This window comes from Mustela putorius, unplaced genomic scaffold, assembly GCF_011764305.1.
Source record: "Mustela putorius furo isolate JIRA1106 unplaced genomic scaffold, ASM1176430v1.1 tig00003988_pilon_pilon_pilon, whole genome shotgun sequence".
Taxonomy (NCBI): Eukaryota; Metazoa; Chordata; class Mammalia; order Carnivora; family Mustelidae; genus Mustela; species Mustela putorius.
Window position 1 is genome coordinate 10063388 of NW_025422127.1, and position 15259 is coordinate 10078646.

A 15259-nucleotide genomic window follows, 5' to 3' on the forward strand; every position below is an offset into this window, starting at 1 on the left:
TAACTTGGAAAAAAAGCTAGCAAGTGCTTCTCTTTGAAAGCAATGAAGAAGAGGAAAGTTGAAGAGACAGAGTGCCTTTTCCCCATGCCCCTAATCAGACAGGCTTGGGGAAGAAGAATCAATTCCAAAGGATAGGATGAGCATAGATCCTCTCAAAGACAGAGAACGGAAATGAGGCTGGGAATCTGAAGAGCTCCAGGTGCAGGTCTGGCAGTAGAGCACCATGGTTCAGCCAACCGGGTCTGGAATCGTTCAAACCCAGAGCTAAATCCCAACTCCACCACTTACAAAACTGTATCACCTTAGGCAAATCACTTAATCTCAAAGCCTGTTTTCTTATCTATATGCTAAGAACAGAAACAGTGGCTCCCTCAAGAATTCTCATAGGGATTAAACAGATAATACATTGAAAGCACTTAATACAAAGCCTAGAAGATGGTAAATACACACTGGTGATTATTATGAGTATTTATTATTATCATCAGGATATGGTCTTTGCCCTCTAAAACTTCATACTTCAAGCCCTTGAACACAATTCCATTTTCTAAGGCCCCAACTGTCTTCAAGAGGAGTTTTTATTTTTTAAGATTTTATGTATTTGTCAGAGAGACAGTGCATACACCCAAGCAGGGGGAGCAGCAGGCAGAGGGAGAAGCAGGCTCTCTGCTGGCAAGGAGCGATGCGGAACTTGATCCTGGGACCCTGGGATCATAACCTGAGCCTAAGGCATATGTTTAACCAACTGAGCCACCCAGGCGTCCCTGTTCAAGATGACTTAATGCCAGAATCCCACTGGCTATGCCTAGCACTTCTTCGTGGGCCACATTGCCATCCATCCAATCTGTGGATCCACACCACCACACTACAGTAATAACGTCCCAGATAACAAAGAAGTACCTAACTCCACATGTTCTCTCTCTTCGTCCTCTCTCCCATTCTCTTTATATATAAGATATATATATATATATGTCTTTATATATATATAAAGAGATACATAGATATAATTTCCAAAATCTCTTACCCAGTTCAAACCCAATCCCTTCTTTCATGTAAGTTTCAATAACTCCCTACTACCACCTAGGGGAAATCAGGTTCAGTGCCCTAGAGAAATGAGTCAAAAGTCCAGAAAAGTCACAGAAGCTGAAATCGCTCTATACCCTAAGAACTGGGGGCACAGAATCAAACTTTGTCCCATATGAGCCACTTACCCACGATAAGCCTCACCTGTAACTTCAGAGATGAATTCTTGGGACCAGTCTGTCTCATTATAATCCTGAGTTACATCCACAGCATCTCCAGCTGCAAGAAACTCCTGGGCCCAGTTCTCAGACAAGGCCAAGTCTGCCACACCAGGAGCTTAAAAAAAGAGAAAATTAAGAAGAAGAAGAAAAAAAAAAAAGAAATGCGTATCATTCTATCATGCCTCAGCAACCCTAGGGACATGAAAGCACTTTCCGTTTTATCTCCTTCTGCATCTCAGTTCCCTAATGCCAGCGGTATGATATCCCCTTGGTCCCATGTGCACATAAAATGGTGATGTGCCCTCTCACCAGACTCAGGACCCACCTCTCTGGGGTGCCTGGCGGAAGTTTGACTGTTCAATCTCCTGCATCTCTGCCAGCAGGTCATCCATCTTGAAGGTCTGAGGGGCACGGGACACAAGTGGTGCATTCTGGTCCTGGAGAAATTCAGCCACCAGCTACCAGGAGAAAGACGATGACATGAACTCAGCAAGAGATAGGGCCCCATGAACGGGAGGCAGTTACATCAAATACAAGGAAAGGGAAACACAGAAACTACAGATGTCAAAATACTCAGTACATCTTTAATACCAAGCAGGAGAAGAAATAAGGCAAATCTCTTTTGGTCAGGAAGCTCCAAAGAATGAAATATAAATAAGCCATGTTTAAAGTAAAAACACAAAGGACAAAAGAAAAATGGAGCAGAAGAGACTGGTATGTTTACCTCATCTTCAGAGGCTACTCCCAAAGGCTTAGAGACCTAAGACAGAAAAAAAAGGGAAGCAATATGATACAGTAATGAAGTCCACATACCCAACTCAGTTAACAAGAGTTAAGATTCCAGCTCTAGCATTTAGAGTGACCTTGGGCAAGTCACAAAACTTCTCTGAGCCCCAGTTGCTTCATCTACAGAATGACTGCTTTCATCTGTATAAGGATGTACAATGCTTAGTACAGTGTTAAGTAAACACTCATTAAGTGATAACTACTATTATCTGCAACACAATAGAGAAAGCAGTTATCCCAACGTGTTCATCTGGCCCCTCTATCCCTGGTCACCCTTTCTGAGTTTTCTGCCTCAAGAACACTCACCGCCTCTGTGGTCGGGGCTCCTGGGGGCCAAGGGCCAGGCCTCAACCCCTCCTGCCGAAGGGCCTTGTCCTGGGTGAAGTGCCCAGCCAGCTTCATGAGTGGGTTAGCACCCCCGCATTCGGCCTCCACCAGCTCCCGCATTGCCATGGTGACCGCCAGCCCCACTGCTGGGCAGAGAAGGTTTGGAACTGAGGTCCAGCTGCCAGATCCTTCCTCAACCCACACTCAGCCCATGAGGCGGGCGAACGTCCGTCTCAGGTTGTTAGCCACTCACCACCCTCCACCCCTGTAACCTTTGCTATGGCCCCCACCTCTGCCAGGAGTCCGAGAGGGGGCCGGTGCCCTCCTGCCGCCCCCCTCAAAGGCCACCGCTTTCAGCCTGGCCCTCTCCAGCGGCCTCCACGACTGCGGTCCCAGGCAGCGACACCGGCCGGCGGTCGCCCCCCACAGAAGGACCGAAACCCCAGGGGTCTAAGGGGACAATTCCGCAATTGGGCTGTACCCGGGCATTGGAGAGGCAATGAGGAGGGGGGACGCCGCCAGAGCGTAAGCCCGGTCCCCCAAACCTCTCATGTCCAGCGAGCTCCGCGAGGACCCATTCCTTACCCCCCTAAGTCACCTGAGCCCCTCCCCCCATTCGGTGGGTGCCGGTCCACCCCACCAGCGCTCCGGACCACCCATTACCCCCGCCCCAGCCGCAACTCCAGCTCCGCTCCCGGGACCCGCGAGGAACAGGCCCCGACAGGGGAAGACCGGGAACACGTCCCCGCGCCCCCTCCAGGCCCGGCGCTCACCGTCGCGCGCCGCGCCGCTCGACCCGCCCGGGCACCTGGTGCGGGCTAAAGGGGGTGGGGAGGGGAGGGGGCAGGAAGTAAGGGGCGGGGCTCGAGCTTAAAGGGGCCGTGGCGGCCGCGCAGCCGTCACTGCCCAGAGGAAAGCTGTTTGTAGGGGCGGGGCCTTAAGGCTGCGACGCAGCGTGACGGAGGGAGCCGTGAATCTTAAAGGGGAAGAACGCCTTAAAGGGGAAGTCTTGGAGCAGCGACGCTGAGAGCATTCAAAAGGATCCTCGGCACTAGGACAGGTTTGATGGGAAGCTCAAATAAGAATGGAGCTAGGAGGGGCACATTGTGCCCCAAGGGGATTCCCTGCCCTTTCTGGCCTCAGTTTCCCCTTCTAAAAAGGGGCTGGCTAGTCTTCCTAAGCCCCAAAGTAGGTAGGAGAAAGGCCCTCACACGGGAATTGCAAGGGTCAAATCCGACAATTGCAAGGGTCAAATCCGAGGCGTTCTTCAGCTCTCTAAGGTTGTCCACTTCCAAATTGCCCCTAGTGGGACCTCGTCACAGTCTCCTTGGAGACAGAGGCCTGCCCCCAATCCCTCTGCCACTGCGTACTGGGGAAAATAGCACTGGATGATGACAAATTCCGGAGACTAAAATAAGGTCCAGCGCATCCGCAGTCCTCAAACTGGTAACATACAGGGAAGGTGCACAGTGAATCACTCCTTTCCCCTTGTTCCTCCTTCACCCATGGTCAAGGTCACCATGGTGGCCCTATTCCCACTGCTCCAGACTGGGAAAGCCAGACATGATCCAAGAAATGATTTTTAATCACGGGATAAGCCTCAGGCCCCACCATCTGCCACAGCATTGGCTCTGATGTCAAACTTAAAGGTCTCCAGGAAAGAAACCCTTATCTCTCACCTAGCTCCTTATATCTCACCTCCCAAGGCCAAGGGAGTCCTGGTGCCCCAAAGAAGAGCAGAAGGGGCTTGGGGCTGCTGGTCATTGAGCAAGGACAGGTTAATACCAGAGGGAAAAGAAGCACCATCCCATCCCAGGGTGCAGGAGGGGAAACAGGTATACAGCAGGTGGCGCCCTGTGCCACACTTGTTTCCTGGTTGTCCTGCAGATTTCAAAGGTTCAGGCCCTCAGGGACCAGAGGGCCTTGGCTCTGTAAACTCCTCCCTGGGAAAATAAAGAAGCTGCTCTGACACCTCAGGGGAACAGAATGGCAGGGCAAACCTGGAGATTGTGCAGAATTTCTCCTTTTCACCATCCTTCAGAACTCCCACCCCACCCTGCCCCTTTTCCCTGGAGAACACAAATCCCAGCCCTTGCATGTTCACTCTTCTCAGGCTGCCACTGTAAAGAAAATAACTAGTACCTAGTAAACTAAGCCATGCCAAGGAGAAAGGGACACTCTAGCATGTAAAGGATCCCTGCAGAGGGGAATATTTAACTGAAAGCACATGATATAGTAGAATTTTAGAAAATCAAGGCAACCAGAAAGGACTTCCTGGTACCACTCAAACCATACCACACACATAGGCACCTGCTCTGCTAGGAGTTTAGTAACTGATTATCAATAATTCATTAGGTGCTCACCTCCTAGGAGATGATAATAATGATAACAACTGGTGTTTATCTGATGCTTACTAAAACCCAGGCATTGCATTAAACACTTTATGGGCTGTGGTGCTTTTAATCTTCATAATACCCCCTATGAAATAGGTATTTCCGACCCCACTTTGCAGATGACACCCAAAATCACCAGCTAGGAAGTCAAAATTCAATCCAGACATAACTCCAAATACCTACCTGTATGAAACACTGCCTCCCAGTCTCAAGGAAGCCCTATTTATAAGTCCCAAAGAGCTTTGTCTCCCAGGCCATAGAATTCTGCACAGAACCTGGCTTACAAGTCCAAGAGGGACTCAAGGCTAAGAAAGGACTAATAAAACTAGTTGGGTGTTTAACATTCAATTTATTGAAGTTCTAGATTTAAAATACTAAGTTCAACTTCAAACTTTTATTCTATTCATAAAAGTAATTTTTTTAAGATTTTATCCATTTATTTGACAGAGAGAGAGAGACCACAAGCAAGCAGAGAGGCAGATATGGGGAGGGGGGAAGCAGGCTCCCTGTTGAGCAGAGAGCCAGACCTGGGGCTCAATCCCAGGACCCTGAGATCATGACCTGAGCCGAAGGCAGAGACTCAACCCACGGAGCCACCCAGGCACCCCCTAATAAGTTTTATAAAATGAAAATTTCATTTCATACTTTAATTCTACTTATTCCTTTCTTTAAAGATTTTATTTATTTATTTGAGAGAGAGGGAGCATAAGCGAAGAGAGGAGCAGGGGGAGAGGGAGAAACAGACTCCCCGCTGAGCAGGGAGCCAGACATGGGGCTCCATCCAAGGACTCTGAGATCATGACCTGAGCAGAAGGCAAATGCTTAACCAACTGAGCCACCCAGGTGCCCCAAATTCTTCTTATTGTTTTAACTAATGATTGATTAACTCAAATTTAACAGGTTCAAGTTCTCCAATTTTTAGATATAGACTATATTTACTGTGTGCCAGGCATTGTTCTAAGCATTTTTCAATTATCAATTTATTTCATCCTCACAAAAACTCCATAAAGATTCTATTTATTTATTTGTCAGAGAAAGAGAGAGAGAGAGAGAGAGAGCGCACGCACAAGCACGGGGAAAGCAGGCAGAGGGAGAAGCAGGTTCCCTACTGAGCAAGGAGACTGATGGGGGACTTGATCCCAGGACGCTGGGATCATGACCTGAGCTGAAAGCAGATTCTTAACCAACTGAGCCATCCAGGTGTCCCTCAAAATAACTTCATAATAGCAACTATAATTCTACCCATTTTGCAGAAGAGAAAATCAAGGCACAGAGAGGTTAAATGATTGGCCCAACCTCATACTAATAAGTAGCTAGGGTGTGTTTGGAACCTACACCAGGATCACCCAGCTTTATCTGTAAAGAGCCAAACAGTAAATACTATCTTTTCAGGTCACACAGTCTTTGTCACAACCACTTAGCTCTGCTCTTATAGCATAAAGCAGCCAAAGATAATATACAAATGAACAAGCATGGTCATATTCCGATAACATTTTTTATGGACACTGAAATTTGAATTTTATATAATTTTCACACATCACAAAAGTATTCTTTTGATCTTTTTTAACCATTTAAAAATGTCAAAACTACCCTTAGCTGGCAGATTGTATAGAAACAGGCAACAGGCCGTAGTTTAATGACCCTTGACCTACATAATCTGGTTTCAGGGGCCATGCTCTTAAACATGACACTAGACTTCCCCTTTTTAAAAATAAAAATTAGATTTCTTTAAATATTTTTAACTACATGGCATTTAATATACATATATTTTAAGTATTTTGAATGCCAAGGCCAACAACCCTATCAGGCAGAACCTTTCTAAATTAACCCAACCCTGTACATCTAAAAAATCAAACTTATAAATATTTTTCCAATTCCCTTAGTCCTCTTAAATTCTCAAGCCTAAAATTTTACTTCCCAAATTGAAGGCTAATACATCAGATTCTCTTAAACATCAAATATTTTAATTCATAAAGTCACTTACTTATACCTCTGGAAAGTAAATTTACTGGCTTAGGTAGGTCAAGGTTACTAGGCTAAATTTGGCCATAGTAAAAGATCCTTAAAAGTCAGAGATTTGAGACCAAGGCACAAGACTTAGGAGCTACATATTTCCAAGACAGTGCTGTCTGAATAACAAGCAAACACTCTCAGCCCAATTTTAGAGATGAGTTCTTTCTGCTGTATCATAGTCCCTAAGGCCATGTCCTTCAACGAATATGATACCTGACTCATAGGTTTCAATTTTACCCAGTTTTTATTGTCCCATTTAGGTGCAACTAATTTCTTTACTCAACTTCACTGGAGCAAACAAATTATTGTAGAAGTGTTGACTTCTATATTTCTTTTTTGGTGGGGAGTAGAGTTGGAAATAGGGAACTATCTTATCTGGTTTGGTTCTTTAATTTTTAATGACATGAGATGTAGCATTATGGAACTGTCCATGCTCTGGAAATTGCATATCAAGGTACTGTCTTTCTACCCATACATTTGGCAGGACTTGTGGATTATGATTTCCACAGCCTTTCAGCCTCAGTACCATCACTGGCAGGGATAACTCAGTAGAGAAAGAAAGCTGTATGTGTAGTGAAACGCATCAAATCCCAAAGCTGCCCCATCTAAATATACCTGGACAAAAATCTCAGTTTGCTTTAAGTGTTCAGAATCATGAGATCTACTCACCCATAGGTGGAATTTAAGAAACAAAACAGAGGATCATAGGGGAAGAGAAGGAGAAATAAAACAAGACAAATCAGAGAGGGAGACAAACCTTAAGAGACTTTCATCATTGGAAACAAACTGAGAGTTGCAGGAGGGGAGGGGTTGGGGGGTTAGGTAACTGGGTGATGGACATTAAGGAGGGTATATGATTTAACGAGCACTGGGTATGTTAAAAGACTGATGAATCACTGAACTCTACATGTGAAACTAATAATTCATTATTATATGTTAACTAATTGAATTTAAATTAAAAAAATAAAAAGAAGAATGAGATCTAGATATACCTACGTGTAGGTATATCTAGATATAGATATGTAGGTGTAGCCCACACTACCAACCTAGCTTTAGGTGCAAAGTACTCCATTTCCTGGACACAAAGCGGGGAATTCCCCCAGATAGCAATAAGGACTATGGTACACATTCCCTCTACCCCTGCTTATAGCAGAATTTTCCACCTTTAGAAATCCAGAGAAGTTTCAGAATATGTCACTCTTACCAAATCCAGTTGGGAAAGTTTTGATCCTCTCTCCCTCAAAGAATGGAAGGAAGAAAAAAAAAGAAGCCAAGGTTTTTTATTTGGGAGTCTTTCCCGAAATGAGTTTTGTTCCTTCTTCAGGATTTTTCACCAAATATCCATAGCTTACATAGATAAGCAATGTATTTGTTTTCAGGAAAACTTCTGCTCTCGGAATAATGGAGAAGACATATTTTCTCTATTCCTCCCCCTTAGGTACAGCTAAAAATCCTGCACATTGTATGTAAAATAAATATAAGGAGATTCCAAAAGGTGGAAAAAAGAAAGCAGACTAGCTAGGGACCTCGATACCCAAGAAACAACATGGTAGTGAGTTTTATGAATTTTCTTTTTGCCTCTTATATCCCAGACTGAGCACTGGAAGGGTCAGCAACCTATTAACACCAACATTAACAGACAAAAAAAGAGCTCCAGTAAAAGCCCTGCTCTCTCTAGCCAAAAGACAGGAAAGGGTTAGCCTGCAAAGACAGAATCTTCTAGACAACAATTCTGCTCCAGCAAAACACTAAAAAACTGTGGCCCTACTCACACTCACACAAGCAAAGGCCAAGAGGTGGAGCCAAGATCTCCACCCTCATGAGGCTATATCAAGATACCTACAAGATACCCTAATACCTACTGTGGGATGAAATCAAAGAAGGCCAGGTAGGGAGCCCATTCCCACAGGCCAGTAATGAGGCTCTCCTCCATCTCCTACAGTGTCAGTGGACACAAAATGGGGAGTTGGAATTAATACTCCTACCCAGCCCTTCAGTTAAGAGCGGTCTCAACCTCTCCATGTCAGTGGAGGCCAAATGGAAAACCTGGGCAGATTCCTCCTCAGAAACCAAGAAGCCCAGAAAGAGGTAGCACAATGTTTTTCAAGTGTTCAAAGAAAAGAGCTATCAACCCAGAATCCTATATTATTATAATATATTAACCTTAGTTTTCTATTGTTGCTATAACAAATCATCACACACTTGGTGGCTTTAAACAACACAGATTTATTATTTTACAATTTTGAAGATCAGAAGTCTTGAAGTTGGTCTCATCAGGCTAAAACTGAGGTGTCAACAGAACTATATTCCTTCTGGAAGCTCTAGGGAAAAAAATCTATTTCCTTGTCTTTCCAGATTCTAGAGTCTACTCATGTTCCTTGGCTCATGGCCTCCTTCCTCCATCTTTAGCCAGCAAGGTCGGGCCAAGTTCTGGTCACCCTGCCTGCCATTCCTCTGGTTCTCTCACTTCTGCCTCCTTCTTCTAAAGGTTCTCATAAGGACCTTTGTGATTATATTGAGCTCCCTCAGATTATCTTAAATTCAGCTGACAAGCACTCTTAATTTGTCTACAACCATTTTTCCTAAAACAATCACAGGTTCTGGGCATTATAACATGGACATCTTCTGAGGGACATTGTTCTGTACCATATCCAGTGAAAATATCCTTCGGGAATGGGAAACTTAAGACATTCTCAATGGAGGAAAATGAAGAGAATTTGTCATCAACAGACTCACCTTAAATGAATGCTAAAGGAAGTTCTTTGAGCAGGAGGGAAACAATAAAACTTAAAAAAAAAAACTGCAACATCATGAAAAAAGAAATAATACATTAAGCAACATTATGGACAAATATAGTGTGCTTGAGTTTTCTAAAATATGTTTGATAGTTGAAGCAATGTTATACCACTGTTTGTTTTTTGGAATAAGCATTAGGTAAAGGCATGAAACCTGGGATTTGAATCACCAGTCTCTCCCACTAGTTAGTTATATTCACCATCTATGAGTTGCAGTAACTTTGGCCCGAAACCTCATTTTCTCATTTATGACCAGGGACGGGATAGGATTCATCAGATCTCTAAAAGGCTTCCATCTCTAAAATCTGTGACTCTCATGCAGTGAGTAGTATCAAATATCCAGTAGAAGAGACAGACAATTAATTCACTAAGTCAGCAAGTATGTACTGAGCTCAAATCCCTATGCTAATTCCTTAATTCCTTATTATTGACACTGGTACTGGGCATTTACCATGATACTTACATTACTTTTAAATCCCCTCCCAGGGTTCAAACTTACCTAGCCCTCTTTCACCACCACACACAAACACTTCCTGCCCTTAGGAACATTCCATCCCACCCATCTTCCCAACCCAACTTCCACTGAGACCTCTTCTACATTTATTGATTCTAAAAAGTATTGATTCATGGAAGTTAGAAGACCAGCCACAGACTAGGAGAAAATATTTGGAAAACACATGCCTGATTTAAAAAAAAAAAAAAAAAAAAAAGTGGTAGCAAAATTTTACCAAGAGCTCTTAAAACTCAATAAGAAGATAAACAGCCCCAATTAAAGAATAGGCAAAAGATCTGAAGAGATGTATTTACCAAAGAAGACATACAGATGGCAAGTGAGCACATGAAAAGATGGTCAACATTTTATGTCCTTAGGGAAATACAAATTAAAATAACAAAGAGATACCACTATACACCTACTGGAATAGCCCAAATCCAAAACTCTGACAACACCAAATGCTGGCAAGGATGTGTGGCAACAGGAACTCTCATTTATTGCTGGTGGGAATGCAAAATGGTACAGCCATTTGGAAGACAGTTTAGAAGTTCCTTACAAAACTAAACATACTCTTCCCATACAATCCAGCAATAGTGATCCTTGGTATTTAACCAAATGAACTGAAATTTTTTGTCCACACAAAACCGTTTATGTGAATGTTTACAATGGCTTTATGCATAATTGCCCAAACTTGGAAGCAACCAAGATTCCTTCTGTCGGTGAATAGATAAACTGTGATGCATTCATACAGTGGAGTATTATTCAGTGGCAAAAAGAAATGTGCTAAAGCTTAAAAAGAAAAAGAAATGAGGGGTGCCTGGGTGGCTCAGTCAGTTAAGCATCTGACTCTTGATTTGGGCTCAGGCCATGATCTCAGGATTGTGAGATGGATCGAGCCCCACGCTGGGCTCTGTGCTGAGTGTGGAGCCTACTTGGGATTCTCTCTTTCCCTCTCCCTTTGCCCCTCCCCCTTGCTTTCATGCACAGTCGCACTTCCTCTCTCTCTCTCTCTCTCTCTCTCTCTCAAAAAAAAAAGAAAAAAAAGAGCTATTAAACCATAAAAAAGAAATGGAGGAACCCTAAGTGAAAGAAGTCAACTGAAAAGGCTATGTACTCTATGATTCCAACTATGTAATATTCTGAAAAAGACAAAACTACAGAGAGGGTAAAAAGATCAAAAGATCAGTGCTTTCCAGCAGGGACAGGAAGAGGAAGAGAAGACTAGATGGAGAACAAGGTGAAACTATTCTACATGATACTATAATGGCAAGTACGTGACATTGCGCATTTGTCAAAACCCATAATATGGGGGCTCCTGGGTGGCTCGGTTGCTGGGTGTCTGCCTTTGGCTGGGGTCATGATCCCATGGTCCTGGGATCAAGCCCCTCATTAGGCTCCCCACTCAGTGGGAAGCCTGTTTCTCCTTCTCCCACATCCCTGCTTGTGTTCCCTCTCTCGCTGTGTCTCTCTCTGTCAAATAAATAAATAAAATCTTTAGGAAAAAAAACATAAAATGTACAACACAAAGAGTGAACTCCGATGTAAACTATGGACTTTAGTTGATAATAATATATCAGTATTGATTCATCAACTATACTGAACATAATCGCACTAAAGCATAATAGAGGGAAGAGGGTATGAGAAGGTATATGTAAACTCTGTATTTCTTGCTCATTTTTCTGTAAAACCTGAAATTGTTTTTCTGTAAACTTAAAACTTCACTAAAAATTAAAGTCTATTAATTTTCTTAAATTAATAAATCACAAAACAAATATATTTTAAAAATATGGTTCTGGGGTCACCTGGGTGGCTCAGTTGGTTAAGGAACTGCCTTTGGCTCAGGTCATGATCCCGGAGTCCTGGGATCAAGTCCCACATTTGGCTTCCAGCTCCATGGGGAGTCTGCTTCTCCCTCTGACCACTCCTCTCATTCTCTCTCTCATTCTCTCTCTCTCTCAAATAAATAAAATCTTTAAAACAATATGGTTCTGGGCACCTGGTTGGGTCAGTCGATAAGCCTCTGCCTTCGGCTCAAGTCATGATCCCAGGGTCCTAGGATCGAGCCCCGCATCAGGCTCCCTGCTCAGCGGAAGCCTGCTTCTACTTCTCCCATTCTCGCTGCTTGTGTTCTCTCTCTCACTATGTCTCTCTCTGTCAAATAAGTAAATATTTTAAATATAGATAGATAGATAGATGGTTCTTCGAAAAGTTAAGAAAATACATAAACTACTAGAAACCTAGTCAAGGAGGCAGAAAAGGAAATTTAAATGCACAAAACAAGAAATGACAAGGAGAAAATAATTTTTTAAAAAACAGGATTTTTTTTTTTTTAATTATGAGACTACTTCGCATATCTCTTTTGTCACAGGTTGGACTCCTTTGCAAGCTGACTTGAATGTGGAAATTTGCATGCACAAGGTTTCATGGGGAGTGCCTCTAGGATCAACATGTGTGGTGGAGCAAAGAAAGCAGGGCTAAGCAAAGAAAGAAGCTGAACTCCTGTGCAGTCCTAGCAGCGTTCAGATAACTTGTCTTTTAGCTCCCGAGTCACCAGACCCAGAGGAGTGACCTAGAGAATGCCACACACGATCCAGAAATGCCTGGTTGGGACTTGGGTGTGTCCCTTGGGAAAGGGGTGAGTGTTTTCCCTATATGGGAAGAAGGATAAGAGGGATATTTTGCCAAAAATACCAGAAGAATGGACTGTCGTAGAAAGACTGCCAGCTAATTACAAAGCCTCATTCCTCCTCTTGGGAGGAATGGGCATGCAGCCAAACTACATTTCCCAGCTTCCTCAGCTGTTAAGGTGGCTAGGGGACTAAACATGAGCTCACAGAACCTGAACAAGATGATAGGCACTACTTCCAGGTCTGGCCTGAAATCCCACCCTGTGCCAGTCTTGAACTCTTGCTCTTTCCAGCGTGGTGCAGCCATCCATGCCTAGTGACCTTGGAAATCATGTGTCTAAAACGGCAGAGGCACCAGAAGGTATTAGCTTGAGATTCTAATTCAAAACTGATTAGCCCAAGCAAGATATATCCTAGAATCTAGGACAATACATATAAAACCCAGACCCACATTTTCTCAGGTCCACAGCCCCTCATCTTAAACTCTCGGAGCTCGATGTGTCTCCATGTTCAAAACTTTGGGGATTTTAATAAGGCAAATATAGGATGTGAATCACATACCCTATTGCTCACCAGTATCAGGCTATGCCAGTGACTATGAAATTAAACTCCATTGAAAGGATTTGCCAGTCAACAGGTTGGTGTCACTATTTTAATCTGCCAATCTTCAATCCTTCAATCTTCTGATTTTCAGTGGTCCCATCATGGTCTCTATTGCACTTTGAGGAGCCACCTCTCAGCTGTGCCCTGGCCGGGAGCTCTCTCGTGAGATCTCTGGTCTTCTCTGGGACATGTCTCCTCCATCTTGGATTTCTTTAGGTCCCATCACTGTTTCTGATTCAACAACTGACATACACCACATTGTTGTGAAGAGCTATGATGTCCCGTGTGTGGGGAAGCGACTACTTCCGGTTACCTGGGTTTTAATAGCTAATTTATTAAAACTGTTTTTAAGTATAAAATCTGGTTTTGCTTTAATCTTTAAATTTAACTTATGAGTCCTGAAATTCTATTTATAAATGTGCCGAATGGTACATTTTAATCACTTCCACTTGTTCTTTGATTGGTGTTTAACTCAACTTGAACAGATGCAAATTTCCTTAACAATTAGTTCCATCCACAAACTTACTAAAACTTACTAAAATTTCCGTTTTAGACCGCATTCATATGCTTAAAAAATACATTTGATTTTTTACTTTTTTTTCCTCATTCGTTGTAATGGCCTGGCAAGGTAGGGTTAAAATCCTTACGTGCAAAATCTTTCTTACAAAAAAAAAAAATCTTTCTTATAATATAAGCGACTCTTACAAATCACATTACTTAATTTACCCTGTTCAGATGTTAGATTTGTCTTAAATGTTCTAATACTGTCTATAAGCTTGAGCACTATCTTATAACTTTCAACTAAAAGTCATAACTCTAAAATCAACAGATATTCCAAGTTGAAAATGCAAAGCTTAACTTAAATTCAGATTTGTAAACTTACCATAAACTTAACATCAAAATATTATTATTTACTTCACTATCTCTATACCAAATTTTATACCTTCTTAGAAGATCGGTTGGACTACGTCAGGAAGGCTGAGGTTATTAGTTCAAAAATTTAATGCCAATGAAACTGTTAGTTGTCAGATTGATTGAAGAGCAGGACAGGGACACCAGGGGAGTGAAGGGGCTGCATGTAGTCAGGATAATTCTCCCCAGTGAACTCACTGCATATCCTCCTGGCAGAGCCTCCTGCGTAGACCGTAGGGCTGGGCTTTCAGTTAGACCAGCTCACAATTCATGTGAGTTCAAATCAGAGCACCTCTCACGTGCTACCTTTTCCCATCTTGGATAGATGAATGCCTCCTGCACCCCATCAATCTCTCAGCAAATTTCCCTTCACTTATTAGGTCTTCCATTCCTTCTCTGTTTTGCTTGTCTTACCCGATTCTCTAGCCCTGTCACTGGCCTCTTTTCTAATCCTCTAATTAAGGGGCATCAAATTCACATTAATCTTTTCCCATTCGCACTGCCTGGCCTGACCTCTGAAACCCCATGTTCCTTTCCTATGTGTCTAGCCTGTCTTCAAAGACTGTAAATCTTTCTTCCAGTGAAATCTATCCCTTCCTCTAGCTTAATCAGCCTTCTATTTTTCTTCCAGTATCCCACCTCTCCTGTTCCAGGAGTAATGATCTTAGCCAAAAGGCCGAGAAGTGTTTGTTGTTGTTGTTCTTAAGCAGTTCTTCCCGACTTCTTGAGCAAACATGATTCTTAGAGCCAGAAAGTTCCAGACACAGACCTTTTTAATCACCTTTCTGAGCCTTTGGGTTTGCTGTAAGTTCAATTATTTATCTTAACAGGAAAGTGGTATATCCCCTATATATAATAAAGGAACCCCCCTTCTTTTGATCTCTTTATTGGAAAGAAAAAGTATGCTAACCTTGGTAGGTGAAGCTGCAGTCTGGGTCTACGAGATTCGGATTCATGACCAAGGACCATCTACTTAACCAAAGGAATATAAAGGATACAATTCCAGAGCCACCCTGAGATGACTGGAAGGAACTCCAGGCCTCCCCACACCCCATTCCCTTGTTGCATA

General features: G+C 43.0%; 1 protein-coding gene across 11 annotated transcripts in view; it reads right to left on the reverse strand.

Moving 5' to 3' along the window:
* The window catches only part of PEX5 (peroxisomal biogenesis factor 5), a 17725-nt gene extending 14445 nt beyond the window's left edge, over nucleotides 1–3280 (reverse strand). For 6 of the 11 annotated variants that reach the window (XR_006604296.1, XM_045071890.1, XM_013063585.2 and 3 more), the window contains exons 1-4: nucleotides 2334–2500; nucleotides 1966–2001; nucleotides 1567–1699; nucleotides 1225–1356 (exon numbers count right to left, since the gene is read on the reverse strand). Coding sequence is in view for 10 of the 11 variants with exons in the window: in XM_045071890.1 (XP_044927825.1) it covers nucleotides 1225–1356; nucleotides 1567–1699; nucleotides 1966–2001; nucleotides 2334–2480 (448 nt within the window). In the remaining variant the exon portion in view is untranslated. The other 5 variants (XM_013063586.2, XM_013063587.2, XM_013063588.2 and 2 more) reach the window with 5 other exon arrangements.
* Between the last annotated feature and the right edge of the window lie 11979 nt (nucleotides 3281–15259).